Source organism: Trichoderma atroviride, chromosome 2 (genome assembly GCF_020647795.1).
Source record: "Trichoderma atroviride chromosome 2, complete sequence".
NCBI classification, from domain to species: domain Eukaryota; kingdom Fungi; phylum Ascomycota; class Sordariomycetes; order Hypocreales; family Hypocreaceae; genus Trichoderma; species Trichoderma atroviride.
Genome location: NC_089401.1, coordinates 2,597,066 through 2,615,602, shown reverse-complemented (window position 1 = coordinate 2,615,602; position 18,537 = coordinate 2,597,066). Strand labels below are relative to the sequence as shown.

Genomic DNA, 18,537 nt, shown 5'->3' with positions numbered 1-18,537 from the left:
ATAAAGGCCTCTCTTCTCTCACTAAGCCCGCGCACCGCCTTCTCTGGCCGCCAGCTGTGCTATATCAGGCCTCTGTCCGTGATTCTTCCTCTCTGCTCTCCTATTCTCTCCTCTTTAATTCTCCTCTTGCACGCAGTTTGCGCTCCTTGTTCTGATCTTGCTGCGGGACAAGCACTCGCCCATCGTCACGGCAAACATCCACCGTCCCTCTATCCTCACCGTCTCGCCAAACCCCCACCATGGATGACAGCAAGTTTCTCGAGGCCTCGGCCAAACACCCCATCGTCGACAACCACGTCTACAAATATGGCACTGCGGGCTTCCGCATGAAGGCCGACCTGCTGCCCGGCGTCTCGTTCCGCGTCGGCCTCATTGCCGGGCTGCGCAGCCGCAAGCTCAACGGCCAGGCAATTGGCGTCATGATCACCGCCAGCCACAACCCGGCCGCCGACAATGGCGTCAAGATTGTCGACCCCATGGGCGAGATGCTGGAGCAGGACTGGGAGTCGCACGCCACGCTGCTGGTCAATGCGCCCACGCACGAGGAGCTGCTCGAGACGTACAAGAACCTGGCCTCGCAGCTCAAGATCGACCTGGCCTCGCCCGGCCGCGTCGTCTACGGCCGTGATACTCGCCCCTCTGGCCACAGCCTCGCCGCCGCCCTGGCCGCCGCCCTCGAGGCCACCAACACCGAGTACACCGACTTCAAGATCCTCACCACGCCCCAGCTGCACTACCTGACCCGCTGCGTCAACACCGAGGGCACCCCCAAGGCCTACGGCGAGGTCAGCGAGGCCGGCTACTACAACAAGTTGTCAGAGGCCTTTGTCCGCGCGCTGCGGGGCAGACAGATCCAGGGCCACCTGGTTGTCGACTGTGCCAACGGCGTGGGCGGCCCCAAGCTCTCCGAGCTCCTCAAGGTCATTCCCAAGGACAAGACTGGCTTCAACGCAAAGGTTGCCAACGACGATGTGCTGCGTCCCGAGGTCCTCAACCTTGATGTGAGTACAAGTCCTCACCGACACTATCTACCCTCAATAAAATTCAAAGCTAATGTTCTTATCTTTAGTGTGGTGCCGACTTTGTCAAGACGAAGCAGCGAGCTCCCCCAAACGTCAAGCCTGCCGCCGACACCCGATACTGCTCCCTCGATGGCGACGCAGACCGTCTGATCTACTACATGGCCGACCCTGAGGCCGGCTTCTTTATGCTTGACGGAGACCGCATCTCGTCCCTCAACGCCTCCTTCATCGGCGACCTTGTCCGCTCTGCTGGCCTGGAGGATGATATCCGGATTGGAGTCGTCCAGACCGCCTACGCCAACGGCGCAAGCACTACATACATTGAAAAGAACCTGCAGCTCCCTGTTGTCTTCACCCCTACTGGTGTCAAGCACCTGCACCATGCCGCCTGCCAGTTCGACATTGGTGTCTATTTCGAGGCCAACGGCCATGGCACCGTTGTCTTCTCCCAGGAGGCTCTTCGTGTTTTCCGGGAGAAGGAGCCCCAGTCACCGGCTCAGAAGGATGCTCTTGAGACGCTGGCTGCTGTCGGCGATCTCATTAACCAGACCGTCGGCGATGCCATCTCAGACATGCTCATGGTGGAGGTCATTCTTGCCCACAAGGGATGGTCCCTTCAGGACTGGGCCACTACTTACACCGACCTGCCCAACCGCCTTGTCCGCGTCGAGGTCGCCAACAAGGACATCTTCGAGGCCACCGACGCTGAGCGACGCCTTAGCCACCCTCCTGGTGCCCAGGACGAGATTGACCAGTGCGTTAGGAAATACACTACGGCTCGCTCCTTTGCTCGTGCCAGCGGCACTGAAAACGCCTGCCGTGTGTATGCCGAGGCTGCTACTCGACACGAGGCTGATGAGCTGGCCAACAAGGTGGCCAACATCATCAAGCAGTTTGGCTCATAGTTTTCGTATGAAAATTGAGTAAATACGCAAGGGAGAAAACAAGTAAAAGACAAAAAACAATATACCAAAAAAAATTATGAGGATCTGAGAGCAAGGAGCCGTATCAGTTGTTTTGAGCTACTACTATCACGACTGGCAAACTACACAGGAGAAAAAAAGCAGTTGACGAATTTGAATGATGGTTACGAGTTACTGGGACGGCATTGCTGGAGTAGAGAATTTGCAAGATTTTACAAAAAATAAAAAGGGCGATTGATAGAATTCGCGCAACGCTGACATAGATGTCCATATGGCCTAGGTAGTTTACCAGTTTTGGGGAGAATGCCTACTAGTAAATTAGGAGTGGCTGAGAAAAGTGCAAATATTTACAACTCTAGAAGATGCTTGGTCTTTCGATAGTAAAGTCTATTCATTAAGTTTTGTTTATTTTTCTAATGTTTTTTTTTTGTTTCTTTAAAGCTGCGATGGCCAGACGAATGTCTTGATGACTGATGCCGGCCGTGCCCACTAGACGCGTGCCTTTTTACTTGACGCGTGCACTTAATACTTGCACTGTTTGATGTGCTTTGAATTCACGTTTAAACAGTTCACATTCAATTCGCTCCTTCTTCCCCTTCTTCCATCTTCATTATTCACTTTTAGATCTTCCAGACCACTTGCTCTCTTTATCCTAATCTCTTGTGCAATCCACAATTCTATTTTGGCTGTATTCTGGGATGGCTGTTCCGTGCAGCCCTCGGCAGCATGGAAGACTCTGAATGTGCCAACGCCCAGTTCCTGGCCTGGGTCAAGGAATGGCTAGATGTTGCCAGAGAACGCAACTCCAAGGGCGTCACCGCATACAGAAACGCCTATGAATCTCTCAAAGCATGTCCCATTGCATTCGAGCATCCCGCATCGCTGCAGCAGCTCAAGGGATTCGGGCCAAAGCTCTGCGAGCGGCTTGAAGACAAGCTGAAGCAGCACTGCCAGCAAAACGGACTGCCCATGCCGGAGCATCCTCAAGTCAGGAAAGCCAACGAAAGGGCCCAGCAAGAGGGAGGCGATGCGGAGACCGGGCCCAAGAGGAAGACAAGGCAGCCCAAGGCATACGTCCCTGCGTTTCGATCGGGAGCCTATGCCCTGATACTCGGCCTTTCTCACCTGCCTGAAGATGTATCCTCCAGCCTGACCAAGACAGAACTGATAGAGGCCGCACAACCACACTGTGACGCCTCATTCACTACGCCAGTTGACACGACAAAGTTCTACACTGCTTGGAACTCGATGAAGACGCTGGTTCAGAAGGAGCTGGTGTACGAAAGAGGACGGCCCCTACGCCGATATGCATTGACGGACGAGGGCTGGGCGGTAGCTAAACGAATCAGGGAGACGGCGCAGTGGCGAGATGAAAACATGTCCAGCGTGCAACAAGGGCCAAGTCAGCGCCCGCAGCCACCGTCTATACCAGTAGAAGATGAAGACTTTATGCCCATTGCCAATGAAGCCGTAACAACAACAGCCGATGAGCCTTTGTTTTATAGGAACATCGTCTCAGATGGCCCGGTTGTTTTGGAAGATGAAGATTTACCCACCTTTACTCCCATCATTCTCCCTCCTGGGTCTTTTACCGTGCACCTGCTACTCGACGTTCGAGAGGTCAGAGCCAAAACGGATCGAGACTATATGCAGGAGGAGCTGGTCAAGCAAGGGGTAAAGCCAATTATGAGAAGCCTAGAAGTCGGCGACGTCCAGTGGATTGCCAAATGCCATGATGCAGCGCTCTTATCAAGACACGGAGCAGAAGGAGACGAGATTGTCTTGGACTGGATCGTCGAGAGAAAGCGTCTGGATGACTTGATTGGAAGTATCAAGGACGGTCGGTTCCACGAACAAAAATTTCGACTCAACCGGGCTGGCGTGAAAAAAGTTGTCTATCTCATTGAAGAAATCTCCATGGATTCCGCCGCATATCAGAGATACGAGGAGGCAGTGCAGTCAGCCATTGCGTCAACGCAAGTAGTCAATGGCTATTTTGTGAAACGGACTCAAAAGATTGACGACACCATCAAATATCTAGCCAAGCTGACGGCAATGCTCAAGCGCACGTACGAGCAGAAGCAGCTGCACGTCATCCCAACAAAGGTCATCACTGCGCAGAATTACCCGCGCTTGATCCAGCACCTTTGTGAGAAGCAGCCCCCGGTTGGATATTATGTCACGTATCCGGCTTTTGCGTCTTTGGCTTCCAAATCGGAGACAATGACCCTCAGGGACATGTTTCTCAAGATGCTCATGACAACAAAGGGGCTTACCGGAGAGCGCGCGCTCGAAATCCAGCGCAGATGGAAGACGCCATATGACTTTGTCAAGGCGTTTCACGCGTGTGGATCAGATGAGCAAGGCAAAAAGCGCAAGAGAGAGCTTGTATGCAGCGAGCTGAGTCACTTGATTGGACGTAAAAAGATATCCAGACCCCTGAGTTACAAGATTGCGGAAGTCTGGGGAGACGCTTAGAACATTTGACGCTTCAGATTTTTTTTAGCTTCTATATAAATACCCGCCCCCCCCCCCCCCCCCCCCCTTTTCAACTATTGCTAACGCTGCATTATTATGGCTTTGCACCCTGGCTCTTTGCAATGACACGCTCAACAATCTTCTCAAGAAGAGGGATCGAAGAAGCGTTGCCGTCGCCAAGAATACCGCCCAGGGACTTTTCAGCGTACTTGGCCATCATGTCAACCTCGATGTTGACGGTATCGCCCTTGACCTTGTTTGCCAGGACAACTCTCTCCTGAGAGTATGTAATCAACATAATCTCCCACCACCCCTCAGCATCATTGACTTGTGTGACAGTCAAGCTGGTTCCATCAATGCCAATGTATCCCTTGTACACAATATACCGCAGAAACTCCCTCTTCTTTGGCTGGAACCGGAAAGTGAGAGCATTGCCATCCGGCGTTACTGAGAGGATCTCGGCGGTTGTGTCGACGTGGCCCTGGACAAAGTGGCCGCCCATGCGGGTGTCGGCCCTGACGGCGCGTTCCAGGTTCACCTTGCCGGACTCTACGAGCGTGCCGAGGTTGGTGATGCGCAGCGTCTCGGGCGCGACGCCGATGGTGAAGGTGTCCTTGGAAAAGGACGTCACGGTCAGGCAGACGCCGTTGACGGCGATGGAGTCGCCCTCGTGGCAGTCTGCGAGGAGGCTGGATCCGGGGGAGATGGTGACGGTCATGACCGAGCTACCGGTGGCGGCATCATTCTCGATGCGAGAGATGGCTTGGCTTTGATGTTAGTTGACGAGTGCCATTATAGCGATATGATAAATGCTGTCTTACTGCCAATCTCTTCGACAATACCGGTGAACATGGTGTCTGATGCGAATGGAATTGAATCTGGGTTTGAGTCTTAGTTTGACGTCAAGTCAAGTCTTGGAATCCTTTAGAAAGGTTACTCACACGATAAGTGAAAGCCCGCTCAGCAAAGCCGTGAATAAGCCGAGACTACGGAATACGGTGTGCAACGATGTGGGATGGATCGCTTTTGAGACCAGGCAACTTGTTATATGCTCTGTAACAATATCAAAAAAAATTATCGAGAAGCAACCCAGTATGAAACAGAGATTAAGATGCTAAATTGACTGATTGTTAGCTTCAACTCGCTTCGCTTCTCAGCCAACTAAGCATGAGGCTAGTCTTACCAATCTCTCAGCTCGACAAGTCTAGTTGATGCCAAAGCAGCAGAGCCCCCGCATGTAATTGTTCGTTCGCAGTCAAGCTTATCGATAACGGCCCCGCCAAAAAATCTCAAGTTTTCAAAGTGGAATTTGTGAGTGCGATGCGACTGAGCCGTCACAGCTTTTGTGTTGGAATTCATTCTCCTTATACCATTTCTCACCAACTTTTGCAACCCATTTTTTTAAAAACCCTTTTCTGCATACATCTATCAGCAATATTTGAACTGTCATTTCTCGCATCTCATCACATTCTACCTATTTCTAATTAATTTTTATCAACCATGGCACCAGGCCGTGCCGGCGCCAAGAAGGACGCCCCCAATCTAAACAAACTTCTTGCTGATGCAGAGACTCAGTATGAAGTGGGAAATCTCGACGAGGCCATTGCCCTCGCGTCAAAGGCCCTGGAACAGACGGGAGAAGGCGGCGACTTTGAACTCAAGGCCCTGAACTTGCTGGGCGTTTTGAACGTGGAGGACGGTGAGGTGGAAGAGGCTCGCGAATACTTCTTACGAGCCGTCAAGCTGGACGAGGAGGGAGTTCTGGAGGAAAAGATTGGTGGCGGCCCCGAGAAGTTTTTGTTCCTGGCTCAGCTGAGTGACGAGGGCGGACAGGACAGCGTCCAGTGGTTCGAGCGCGGCGCCTCTGCTCTGCGGAAACAGATTCAGACACTGAACGACATCACCAACCGGACACGTGAGCAGCAGGCTGCTCTCGACGAAATGCAGAGCAAGCTGGGCGGCGTCCTGTGCGCAGTCGCCGAGGTATACATGACGGACCTGTCGTGGGAAGCGGACGCCGAGCAGCGGTGCGAGGCGCTCATCACCGAAGCCATGCTCATTGCGCCCAACTACGCCGAGACCTGGCAGACCGTGGCCAACGTGCGCATCTCACAAGAACGAGTCGACGAGGCTCGCACAGCGCTGAAACGAAGCCTGGAGCTCTGGCAGGATCTGCCCCCCGAACACCCTTCGGTGCCAGAATTCCCCACCAGAGTCGCCCTGGCGCGACTACTCATGGAGACGGAGATGGAGGAGCAGGCCCTCATGGTGCTGGAGCGACTGGTCACAGACGACGATTCCAGCGTCGAGGTGTGGTATCTGGGAGGATGGTGCCTGTACGTTGCGGGCGAGAAGCTGCGCGATGCGAAGCAGCCCAACGGCGCCGAGGATGACGCCAGCGAGGAGTGGAAGGCGACGTGGGGTTACTCGAGGAAGTGGCTGACGCAGTCTCTGAAGCTGTATGAGCAGGAGGAGTATGAGGACGAGAGGCTTGGCGAGCATGCGTCGGAGCTGCTGCAGAGTATTAATAAGGAGCTGGGCGAGCCTCCGGAAGGGGAGGACGAGGAGGAGTGGTCTGGGATTAGCGATGATGAAGAGGATGGTGATGAGGAGATGCAGGGTTAGAAGGAATATTAAAATGGGGAGGGATTAATAGTGAAATTTGGATGAATGGCGTTTAGACAAAAAAGGGTTCAGATTACGAAGAAGAAAAAAAGGATCGGTTTGGACGAAGTGAGAAGGCCATCACTAGATACGACAATCTAAATTTTTTATGACATGACCATTATCTCTCAGCATGAGACGTTTTTGTGCCAAACAAAACGACTTTTGAATGGATCAGCCAAGCATTGCAATGATTTTTACTTCTTTTTCTTTCTTTTTTTCTGATAGACATGGCGTCTGTTCTGTTGCTTCTCTCTTCTTTGCAGATTGTACAAGATTCCCAAAGAATAAGGACGTTTTATAACTCCACCGAACAAAATAATAAACTCCATACACGTTTTAAAAGAACAGAAAACCCCAAAGTTAAAAATGCACCATAATCTTTTTTTTTTTTTTTTTTTTTTTTTTTTTTTTTTTTTTTTTCAATTCAAGCAGCCTCCACCTTGAGCTGCTCAACACCATCCGCCAACCCCTCCTCCTCATCAGCAGCAACATCATCCTCCTCAACCTTGCCCGCCAAGCCTCTCTCCCAAAGCTGCCGCCCCGTCAACTTGACGGGCTCCTTGACCTTGGCCTTTTTCAGCTCCGCCAGCCTCTCCTGCTCCTCGCGCAGGCGCTGCTCCTCCATCTCGCGCAAGAACCCCTCGCGCCACTTGAGGAACGTCTCGGGCGTGACGGCCGTGCCGTGGAACTTTTTGTTCTCCTCGCGCTCGGCGGCGAGGGCGGCCTCCTCGGCCACCTTGGCCTCTGCGTCGCGGCGGTCCTGGATGAGCTGCTCGGCGGCTTCCTTGAGGGTGGAGTAGAGCGTGAAGATCATGGCCATGCCGAGGTTCTCCTGGATGGTGTCGGCGAGGTTGGCGAGCAGCGCGTCACGGTCGTCGCCGACGTTGAAGTGCAGGTGCGCGGGGGCGTTGGGCGGAGCGATGATGTCGAGGCGAGGCGCGACGTCGGGGTATTCGTCGGGGTAGCGCACGGCGAGGAGGAAGCTGGGCGGTTCATTGTCTGTGTCGTCGGCGGGCTCTTCGCCGGGGACGTCGAGGATGATGTTTATTCGGAACTCGGTCTCGGAGATGTCTGTGGGAGAAGACGATTAGTTGGCAACTGTATATGGAGGAGAGCTGCTTGTTTTTTTTCTCTTCCTGTTCTGGCTTGTCGCTTTTTTCTGTTCTGTTCTGGTGTTGAAAGAGACGGGATGTCAAGGCCAAGACAGGTTTGCAGGCATACCTGTGATTTCTTCGGGAAAGATGGACTCGAGCACTTCGCGCTCCTCGACCTGATCTTCGCGACCCATTGCGGCGGCTGGAGATGCTGGTCTTTTCTTTGATAGATGATGATTGATGGAAGCTTTTCTTATGGCTTGCGGTTCGGTTTGCTCTTTCAGGTGGGGTCGGAAGGCTGTATGGCGGGGTTCAATTCGTGGGGACGGCTGTTTTTAGATGGAGCTGCGTTTAGAGATTTTGATATTGAGACAATGCAATTGTACACAGAAAGAGAATGGAAACATGTGTGATTTGATTTTTATACATGTGGCTTTGAATGATATTTAGCCAAGTATGAATAATACAACTAATAATGATATCAAGAAGAGTAAACAACATCAAGAGCTAAACATCCAACTCCCAACTATATACAGATGTGCATAAATTGGCCACTCGCGATTTCAATATATACCGCCTTTACAATCTCACAACAGCGGGGTGGTGTACTGCTTCCCATCACAGTATTGCACAAACCCATCCAGGTCCATCTTCTTCAGCACCGTGCTGAACTTGACAGACCCGGCCCCGATGCCGGAATCCGAGCAGAGAGCAGTAGCCCGCGAGGCGTCAATGTTGGGCGCGCCCGAGGGGTACTCAATGTGGAAGACGGGCTTGCCGGCCTTGATAAAGGGCTCAAAGGTCTCGCACTCGGAGTACTCGGCGCACTGCTCGTTGACGGAGAAGTTGATGAAGCTAATCACCTTGGGGATGATGTCGCCGGCGTTCTTCAGGCCAATGGACATGTTGTACGAGCTAGCCACGCCTTGGAGAAACTTGAGAAAGTCGATGGAATCCTGTTGAGTCAGATTGAGCCCATTGTCGTTTTGCTAATCATATGAGACACACGTCAGCTTCTATGAATTCTTAACTTTAAAATAAAAAGGAGGCGGCTTACATAACCATCGACGTTGTCGGGGTCGATTGCATCACAGCCCTTGGACGACGCAAGCTTGATGCGGTCACTCATGATGCTGCGAACATTGGGGCTGCTCAGGTTCAACCATTTCTCATCGGGCCATCCGTCGAGAGTCTTGCCCAGGTCCGACGGTTGGAAGCGGTCTTTGTCGGGCCGATAGTTTTCATAAGAGCCCGCGCTGAAGTAGCAGATGACCTTCTTGCCGTCGTTCTGCAGCGTCTTGAATGTTGCCGCGTCGTTGGTGAAGAGGTCCAGGTCGAAGATGCCGACGTCCGGATCTGGGGCCGTCTTGTTGTCGAGCTTGATGGCGCCTTGGAGCACAATCTGCCATGTCGCATTGACGCCGGGCTGCCACGTAGACGTGCGACTGGAACCGCTCGGGAGGCTGTTGGGGTCGTTTGAAGAGGATGAGCTCGAGCTGTCGCTGTCGGAAGGGTCCCCGTGACCGCCTCGCTGCGTCAAGCCGACGCCCAGGCCGACGCCGAGACCAACAGCAGGGACGAAGAGAAACGCGCCCGCAATGGCGAGGACCTTCCAGCGCATCCACGGCTGCTGGCCCTTGCTTGATCCGATGAGTCCCATGTTGTACAGTAGATGCTATTCGACGACTATTATCTGTTGTGACCCCCAGATCGATGATGAATTGCGAGACAGTGTCTTGATATTTATCTCTACATGATATACCGCCGCTGCGGAAACTCGCCGAGAAATCCTGCCTCTATAGCGCAGTTCAACTGGGAAGCCGTTCCTTTAAAGCTTTTAGCTACATAATTTACGTTTTTTAACTCTTCTAGGGCCGCAACTTCATGCCCAGAGTCGCAGTCGCGATGGTTTCATGTATCGAAAAGGAGGATGCGGCGCAGCAGGGGCTAGAAGCGTCCTCACTGTGGCTCAGGAGTCTGTAGTTCTGAGTAGCTCAGCGCCACAGCAGTTCTAGGCGCTCAGAGCAGAGTTTGAGCGGACCACTTGTCAGACAACACCGGCTAGGCAGGAAGAAGCAAGAGGAGCGTCATAGGGGACCCACTACTTAAAATAGAGATTGGCAGCAATTGTGCAAGAAACAGGTTGACAGGGGGTCCATTCTGTACCGAGTACGAGGCTCGTAGCGTGTCGAAAATTAATTCCATCTCGAGTTTTGTGTAGAAGTGGCTTTTGTAAGGGTCGGTCGCAGGTAGCCGGTACATGCTGCAGGAGGGTGCGTACTCTGACAGAAGCGGCGATAAAACGTCCGCCAGGCCGCGTGTGGTTGAAACAACCCCGGCATTTCCCATGTGATTTGTCTGCGTTGTACATGTGTGCTTGTGTCTTGTACTCGGTACCTGCAAGCCCTGCCCATCTGTCGATATCGCATTGGCCGGAAATCGGTCTTCTGCTCCCCCCTTGCTTCGGCAGGCACCGGACCAGCATATGGAGTCTACTGATCCCTGGTGCTCAGAAACGAATAGAACCCCAGCAAGGCGAGAGAGGCGAACAGAAGAAAGGGAAAAGGAAAAGAAAAGAAAAAATTCATCGCCTTGGGCTTGTCCAATCTGAGGCCCTGTCTGGCGTGCCTTGATTATGCAGGCCGCATGCGAGATAGTGCCATGCAATGCGGCGCTGATGCAACGCTGCAGCAGGCAGGGGGCACTTAGCGACCCTTCAGCGCTGTCTAGTGGCCTGTCCGATGGGCTCGACCGCCCACGGTGGGCACTGCAGCGAGCACGATAGGCCCCCCCAGCGCTGTTCCAAGGCATGCAGCTGGATGGGCCCGGCGCAAGCTGTGCAGCCTCGCGAGAATCGCACGATTGCGCTGGTTCGACGGCTTCCAGCAAACGCGTCGCAGTGTCTCGCAGGCCGTGGCTGCTTGCGGTCAGTGGCCTGGCCCATTGGCCACCAAGGCCGCGCCCTGCTTCTTGCACGCAGTCAAGAGAACAGAGGTACAGAGTACCCGGCCATGCTACTGGAGGCACTATCCGACGCTTATCTGGTCCCAGAGCAGAGCTGCAATAACGCCCCCACCGCCCAAAGGCTCACCGGCCACATTTAATTTCGCACGATTTCAAACTAGCAAGACCTCGTACCTTCGAAACTCATACTGTCCTTGACGCCGCTGGTTCTTCCATCCCGGGCTGTGGCGACCCTCGAGCTTCTTTTTCGTCATCATCTCGTGGTCATCGTCTTTTCGATTCTTTTGTTCCTCGATTGCTTCGATTCCCATATTCCCCCCCTCCACCTTATTTTACCTCCCCCCTCCGGCCACGTTGTCGACCTCATTAATATTCCTAATTCTTAATCACGACCATGGGTAGCTATACGTTCAAGTGGTGAGTTTTGCGCTTTCCTTTTTTGCGACACAAGTTTTGCGCCGCGAAAGCATCTCCGATCCAAGAACAAAGAAAGAAAAAAAAAAAAAAAAAAAAATTCCGGTACTGCTCGCACCAATGGCCACGATTTTTTGCGAGACCACGAGATCAGACGAAAAAGAGATGAGCCTCCACCGGCTTGGCGCGGAATCGAAACGACGCCGCTATGGATTTACGCTATGAGACGCTGAGCTGAGCTGACGTTTGGGCTGTTGTTCTGATCTAGGGAGCATCCCGCCGAAGAAGTGTTCGTCACAGGCACTTTCGACAACTGGACGAAGAGCGAGCAGTTGCCCAAGGAGGGCGACGTCTTCCAGAAGACTGTCTTTCTGAAGGATGCCTCGCAGAAAATATACTACAAGGTGGGTTGAGATGCTGTCCTCGTGTAGCCGCCGCTGCCCTGATTCCGTCCGTTTGCTGTCTCTGAGCCACGTTTTGCGGCGCTCTTCTTTCCCTTTTCTCTCTCTCCTGATTTGCGTTACGACATGTACCAATCCCTCTTCTCCCCATTTCATGCTGCACCGGCGACCGTCGCCGAGCTTGCTTTGCCAGCTTCAATGCGCCGTCTATCCCATCTCTCGATCTGATCCACTGGGGGCTAGTGCCTCCCTTGTTCGCAATGTCGCAGTAGACGCCCGCCCAATCAAGCCGCCCGTTGCCGTCTACGCACACGATCCCGCGAGATGCGATTCCAGCCGCGGCGCAAACCATTGGAGACGAATCGGCCAGCCAGAGCCTAGCTGGATCGGATTGCGTCCCCTGATGGCCGCTCGGCGATGGGAGGCCTGTCGCTGGGCTGGTGCTGGCTGTGGCTCTCATCGCGGCGTGTTCGCAGGCTCTGCAGCGGTTTGCGCAACTTGCCGGATCCCCCCCCCCCACGGCGCTGTCGCAGTCGTTCGGCACGGGGGGCTGTGACGCAGCGCAGCGCAACGCAACGGCTCGCGGGGTTGGACGGTTGGTGCTGATAACAGCGCTGGTCATCCGACTCGCCAATCCTTCCTCCTCTTCCGCCGCCTAGCGCTCGTCGACTGCGACCACAGCCCGGTGTAGCGGTGAGATTCCGCGGCCTTTGCTTTGCGCCACAGCCGCAATGACAGTGGTGATCTCCCCAAAGTCGTCGGTTGGCCTGATTGGCGCGCTGCCAAAGTCCGCTGCTGATCAAGGGGACTTAATCTACTTAATTCTACCTACCTAATCCATCTCGTCCATGATTCCCACTAAGCAGCCGCTTAATTGGGGGGATTGGGCCAAGCCCCCCTTGTCTTCGTACCAAAAGCCCCCGCTCCGGCCTGGCCAACCCCCTTCCAAGGCTGTTGTCGTGCATATATCACGTCACACGCACCTAGATAGTGGATTCAGCCTGTTACGCACTGCATCATAGTACATATATATTTCTTGCCCGTCCTCTCCAGCAACACGAGGCTATTTCTGCCTGTCGAATCTTTTTTTGCTGACTTCTTCTTCTTTCTTCGCTCCCGCTTCTAGTACGTCGTTGACGGAGACTGGACCGTAAACGAGTCTTCCCCCAAGGAGGCTGATCTCGAGGGCAACGTCAACAACTTCATCACACCCGCGGACATTCTCTCATCCGACCCCGCAGCTGCTTTCATCAGCACCGTTACTCCTCAGTCCACCACCGCTAAGATGGCGAGCGAGCAGCCCATTGACAAGCCTGAGGGAACTGCCACCCCCTCCGACGTCCCTGGAGGCTTCCCGATCACCCCCAGCACTGAGCTGGATAAGCCCATCAGCGTCAACCCTCTGCCCGCTGCCGCTGGTGCCATCAACCCCATCAAGCTTGCGCCTGGTGAGGAGGTTCCTGCCGTCGGCATTGAGAGCACCAATGAGCACGTCAAGCTGGACAAGGAGTCTTATGAGAAGAGCGATGCTCTCCCCGGTGTCGACGCCACCGAGCTGCCTCCTGTCACCAGCAACATGATTCCCGAGTCCAGCCTCCCCGTCGTTGCCGCTCAGGATGCCCACATCAGCACCATCAACCCTGGTGCCACAACCGTCGGCCTGGCTGCCCAGGTTCCTCTCGAGGCCGCCAAGGTCCCAGAGGTCGTCAAGGAGAGCCAGGAGAAGGCAGGCGTCGAGCCCGAAGCCGCTGCTGACCCCAAGGAGGTCGTGGAGAAGGCTCAGGTTGAGGAGGAGCTCAAGGAGAAGGTCACTGAAGCCCCATCCACCTCCGAGGGCACTGCTGGTGTCGGTACCGAGAAATCGGAAGCCGACAACACCGACACCCTTGCTGCTGTTGCCGCTGCCGCCGCCACCACTGGCGCCGCTGTCGTCGCTGCTGTCGTTGCTGCTTCGGATAGCGCTGTCGAGGCCGCGACCCCTGTTGTAAACGATACTGTTGCGGCCGCTGCCGATGCTGCCAACAAGAACCTTCCCGACTCCGTCAAGGAGAACCTTCCTGCACCTATTCAGGAGACTTTGGCTTCGCATGAGGCTGCTGTCAAGGAAGAGACACGAGAGGAGGTCTCTCCCGAGGTGCCCGCCGAGGTCAAGGAGTCGATCACTGAGGCTGGCAAGAGCCCCGAGGCTGCCGCCAACACCGCCGCCGTCGAGGAGAAGAAGGAGGTTGAGGCTGAGCTGCTGAAGGAGGTCAAGGCGGTCCCTGCCGTTGACGAGACCAAGGCCGAAGAGACCAAGGCCGAAGAAGCCAAGGTTGTGGAGGCTGCGCCTGTTGTCGAGCCTGTTGTCGCGCCTGTTACCTCTGCTACCATCACCGATGTGCAGGCAATCGACAGCCCCGTCACTGAAGTTAGCAACGTCCAGGTGACCAAGACCGAGGTTCCCCTCGAGGAGGCCCAGAAGGCTGTCCCCGTGGTTGAAGAGCCCAAGGCTGAGGAGCCCAAGGTCGTGGAGCCCCAAGCTGAGGTGGCCAAGACCGAGGCACCAGCCACCACAGTCCCCGTCATTGATACAACGGTTGCTTCCGAGCCTGCCAAGGCCGACGCTGCCGTTGATACTCCTGTAACCGAGACCGACAAGACAGAGGTCCCTCCCACCGAGGCTACCACTGAGGCACCCTCCAAGGCCAACGGCTCGACCGGCTCTCACGATGATAAGACGTCTGAGAAGAAAAAGAATCGATTCAGCGCCTTCTTCAGCCGATTCAGACACAAGGTCTCCAACTAAGAGTCATGAGTGGATGATAGAGACCGCGCGTCGTCATGTTGAAACGCCTGGTTTACGGTTTTTACGGTGTCAGTTTTTCTTTGGCTGCTGGAGTGGCTTTGTTTATATGTCTATGATTCCCCACTTTGGCAGAGAAGTGTGACTTGGGTCGAATAACGTCGGATACCTGGATCACCATTTCATATACCTAAATTCATTCCGTTTCTTTTCCTCTTCCATTCTTGCGCTCGTTCCCCTCACAGTCTTGCTTTGTGTCGCTGGCTCTTTCATATGATGCTTACTCTTGTTGGATATGCTATGTGTGTAACCTGTGTCCTTGTGTGTGTTTTCTGAGAAGGAAAATCGGCCAGTCACATCTTATTTTGCCTGCAGATGGATACTCGAGATGGGCCTTAGACAGCTTGTAGCTATTGTTGCGTCTCTCATTGTGCTGCTATGGCGTAAGGCTTGGCAATTTCTACTACTACTACTATTACTACTACTACTACCTAGTTCGTTTTTATCATGTGGCATGGGATGGCAAACCCCCCATGTAGATATTTCTGCCTGCTTTAATGTCTATCATTACTTTTTCTTCATTCTTCAGATACTCTTTGCTCCCAATGGATCCATGTCTGCATAGGAGGCTCCAATGGTAACTGGGTGAGGAGAATTGCTAGTTTGGTCCATACCTTTCCCAGAGTTCTTCTGCGGGGATGGCTCGATCCCTGTTGTGACTCATTGTCCGGAATATTTGCCCATTTTTTTCGTAAGATAGGTAGAGAGCATGTACCTTGTACAAGGGTACACGGCCTGCTACGAGCTCCAAGCAGAAGCAATCGCTGATGGCAAATGAGACGCAACTTTGAAGGCCTTAATCATGCGCTTTCATGTGCGCAAGCAGGCCATCATTACTAACTGTGACGACATTTTGGCTGAATTGATAGGCATTGATAAAGTCACATGCATCATCACGTGTAGTGGCTTGCCACGCCGGAGCTTACGAGCTCGCGGTTCAAGCAGCGTGCCTTCAGCCCCGCCCATCATTTGTCGTCCGAACCTCTCTCTCTGACACTATCCTCCAAGACCGGGGCCAGCCGGGTCCCTTTTGGAGAAGCTCCAGTGGCCATCTTTTCCTTTTCTTTTCTCTTTGCATCACTTTTCCTTCTTTTTTCCTCCATTGCTCATCAAACCATCCATACCCTTCGCTTCTCGCCACCCTCTTCTTGCCTGGCTACTACGGATAGTTTGACGGCAAGACGAACTGCGACCATCGCCGTGCAGTTCGTGGGCATGCTGGACTTGGCGCCCTCCGCTTCCGATGACCTGGGAGGCTGAGCAGTCAATCAGCAAACCATCGGCCCTGACTGCTTCCATCGTCTGCTCGATCTTCTCACAATGAATCCTTCGAACCCGAGCGCGGGCAAGTCCCTTCAAGTCCAGTCAAATTATCCTCCGGCCGCTCAAGCAGCACCGGCACTGCCGAGTTTCGAGACGTCTCGCCGCGCGAACCCAGCAGCCGGGGGTTCTTTACCGCAACCCACGCCCCGAAAGGGACAGGGCTCTCGAAACCAACACCGGCCCCAGCGCCGGCATCACTTGGGGGGAGAGAATGGTCGACCAGTACGACGCCATGGCGGAGCTTCGAGCACTCAGAAACCCGACCAGCCGGCGTGGACAGACATCCATTACGCATCTTTTGAATTACTCAGCACCGTTGCATCATCATCACCACGACCACGGCCATCACCACCACTCGAACCCCAGGTCATATCGGCGAAATCCAACTTGGGGTCCGGGCTCGGGATACCATGCTGTTGATAAATCCAGATACGTCCATGCCAACTACCGCTTCGTCGTCTCTCCGGAGGGAGACTACTCCAAGAATGCCGCCGATGCCGACCTTTTCTTGGACTGGTCCAACGTCCTGCAGGTGATTGCTTCATCGGAGTCACAGGCGGCCTCATGTCCCATCTGTTTGTCGGAACCAGTGGCTCCCAGAATGGCTAAATGTGGGCATATCTTCTGCCTCCCGTGCTTGCTTCGCTTCATGAACTCGGTGTTGAACGATGAAGAGGCGAAACCGGGCAAGGGTGCCAAATGGAGGAAATGCCCCATCTGCGAAGACAGCATCTATCTTCCTGAAGTACGACCGGTGCGATTTTACGTCGGCCAGGAGAGCCCCCTTCCCCGAGTTGGGGATGACGTTGTCCTGAGGCTTATGGCGAGGAACGCCGACTCTACGCTTGCTCTCCCGCGGGAAAGTGGAGCAGAAGTGCTCAGCTCCGGTGATAGCATCCCGTGGCACTTCGCTGCCAATGTCTTGGATTATGCTCGTGTCATGAAGGGCACGGGCGAATACATGGCAGGCCAGTATGATGAGGAGATTGAGACGATGCTACAGCAAGCCATGGAAGATGAAGCGTTGTTTGGGCAAGACAATGAATGGACTCAAAAAGCCGTCAAAGCTGTCAATGCAGCAAAGGAAAAGATTGTTACTCTTGGTATGGCCGATGGGTCAAATACAGCATCGCTCTCTAATCCGGTGAGACCGTCATCAGATGCCGATTTTTATTTTTACAGCGCCCTGCCTCACCTGTATCTTTCTCCTCTGGATATCCGGATCTTGAAAACCACATATGGATCCTTTGAGGCCTTTCCTTCCACATTGTTACCTAGAATTGAGCACATCTCAACCGGGCATGTCGTCGATGATGCGGTACGAAAACGGGCAAAGTATTTGGGGCATCTTCCTTATGGCTGCGTCATTAGCTTCCTGGAATGCGACTGGACAGATATTGTCCCTGCTGAAACGCTAGAGTCCTTCATGCCAGATATTGAGAAGAGGCGAAGTCGTAATCGTGATAAGGCTGCACAGGAAGAGCGAGAACGCCTTCAGTCCGAGAGGATAGAGGCGGCTGCCCTTCGAAGCCTGACTGGGTCTCGACGGCCGCAATCCCCGCCTATTGAACTTGATACGCCTCCATTCATGGACATGTCGGAGTTTCAGCCTTTGGCGGCACCATCTGGTACAACGCCTCCAGAGCCGAGACCGGGATTCTCCACTCTGGCTTCAATGTCAACCAGCCCGTCTACTCAAAGGACGGTCTGGGGCACTCCCGCGCTCTCAAATACTCCTGGAATGGAAGACATCCCTCCACCTACCAACGCTGATGACGGGTGGCTCAAGGATGAAGAGTTATTTCTCAGCCCAAGCGAGCTTGCTAGGCAAATGGAGGCCTTGAACACCCTCGATAAGGACGAGAATGGACAAAGCAGCAATTCTCGAACCAGCGGCGGAGGAGGTGGAGGAGGTGGTGGTAAGAAGAAGAAGAAACAGAAGATTACGCTCATGAGCACTGGTGGGCGCCGTGGCATCTAAGAGGTCCGATAGATCGATACCAAACATGATTTTTTTATTTTTTAATATAGTTTTCCAAGGGATTGCATGTTCAGGCTGGGTTGGAGTTGTCTTGGGCTCCAAGGGGAGTGATGTGATTGAAGAAGTTTTTATATATAAATATTTAAGACACTCACCCATCTATCATAGCCTATTGAGTGGTTTAGCAATGGGCAATGACGACTTACAACGAGATTTCGTTGTTAGTACGACTTACAAGGTCATTCACTCACTATGCTAGATTGCGTAGCATAACACAAGCGTTGTTTGATCTAGTTATTAACCTTCAGATAAGAAATTCATACTCATGCTTATTCATATATAATAACATTCAATCTCAATTTCAGTCTCAAAAACGTTCATATGTGAAGCTGGGCTCTGGATCTTCATCATTGATTGCTTATCGGCTC

The 18,537-nt window shown here is 53.5% G+C and overlaps 8 protein-coding genes across 8 annotated transcripts; 5 read left to right on the top strand and 3 right to left on the bottom strand.

The window, feature by feature from the left end:
* The first annotated feature begins 29 nt into the window (after positions 1-29).
* Positions 30-2,362, top strand: TrAtP1_003657 (uncharacterized protein). Its single transcript, XM_014088071.2, has 2 exons — positions 30-1,001; positions 1,070-2,362. Exons 1-2 carry the CDS (start codon positions 240-242, stop codon positions 1,925-1,927), a joined length of 1,620 nt encoding a protein of 539 aa, XP_013943546.1. The 5' UTR covers positions 30-239; the 3' UTR covers positions 1,928-2,362.
* Positions 2,363-2,671: 309 nt separating this feature from the next.
* TrAtP1_003656 (uncharacterized protein) lies at positions 2,672-4,423 on the top strand (the record flags this gene model as incomplete). The annotated part of the gene is made up of 1 exon (XM_014088070.2): positions 2,672-4,423. The coding sequence occupies one exon, from the start codon at positions 2,672-2,674 to the stop codon at positions 4,421-4,423; it is 1,752 nt and encodes a 583-aa protein (XP_013943545.2).
* A 62-nt stretch (positions 4,424-4,485) lies between these two features.
* On the bottom strand, positions 4,486-5,736 carry TrAtP1_003655 (uncharacterized protein). Its single transcript, XM_014088069.2, has 3 exons — positions 5,365-5,736; positions 5,245-5,301; positions 4,486-5,185 (listed from the first exon to the last, which is right to left on the bottom strand). The coding sequence occupies exons 2-3, from the start codon at positions 5,273-5,275 to the stop codon at positions 4,518-4,520; spliced, it is 699 nt and encodes a 232-aa protein (XP_013943544.1). The 5' UTR covers positions 5,276-5,301; positions 5,365-5,736; the 3' UTR covers positions 4,486-4,517.
* TrAtP1_003654 (uncharacterized protein) lies at positions 5,737-7,493 on the top strand. Its single transcript, XM_014087439.2, has one exon. The coding sequence runs from the start codon at positions 5,924-5,926 to the stop codon at positions 7,046-7,048; it is 1,125 nt and encodes a 374-aa protein (XP_013942914.1). The 5' UTR covers positions 5,737-5,923; the 3' UTR covers positions 7,049-7,493.
* Positions 7,494-7,514: 21 nt separating this feature from the next.
* On the bottom strand, positions 7,515-8,507 carry TrAtP1_003653 (uncharacterized protein; the record flags this gene model as incomplete). Its single annotated transcript, XM_014088068.2, has 2 exons — positions 8,312-8,507; positions 7,515-8,161 (listed from the first exon to the last, which is right to left on the bottom strand). Exons 1-2 carry the CDS (start codon positions 8,376-8,378, stop codon positions 7,515-7,517), a joined length of 714 nt encoding a protein of 237 aa, XP_013943543.2. The 5' UTR covers positions 8,379-8,507.
* A 264-nt stretch (positions 8,508-8,771) lies between these two features.
* On the bottom strand, positions 8,772-9,844 carry TrAtP1_003652 (uncharacterized protein; the record flags this gene model as incomplete). The annotated part of the gene is made up of 2 exons (XM_014088067.2): positions 8,772-9,173; positions 9,242-9,844. The coding sequence occupies 2 exons, from the start codon at positions 9,842-9,844 to the stop codon at positions 8,772-8,774; spliced, it is 1,005 nt and encodes a 334-aa protein (XP_013943542.2).
* Positions 9,845-11,542: 1,698 nt separating this feature from the next.
* On the top strand, positions 11,543-14,748 carry TrAtP1_003651 (uncharacterized protein; the record flags this gene model as incomplete). Its single annotated transcript, XM_014088066.2, has 3 exons — positions 11,543-11,565; positions 11,831-11,966; positions 13,090-14,748. 3 exons carry the CDS (start codon positions 11,543-11,545, stop codon positions 14,746-14,748), a joined length of 1,818 nt encoding a protein of 605 aa, XP_013943541.1.
* Positions 14,749-16,339: 1,591 nt separating this feature from the next.
* TrAtP1_003650 (uncharacterized protein) lies at positions 16,340-18,109 on the top strand (the record flags this gene model as incomplete). Its single annotated transcript, XM_014088065.2, has 1 exon — positions 16,340-18,109. One exon carries the CDS (start codon positions 16,340-16,342, stop codon positions 18,107-18,109), a length of 1,770 nt encoding a protein of 589 aa, XP_013943540.2.
* Between the last annotated feature and the right edge of the window lie 428 nt (positions 18,110-18,537).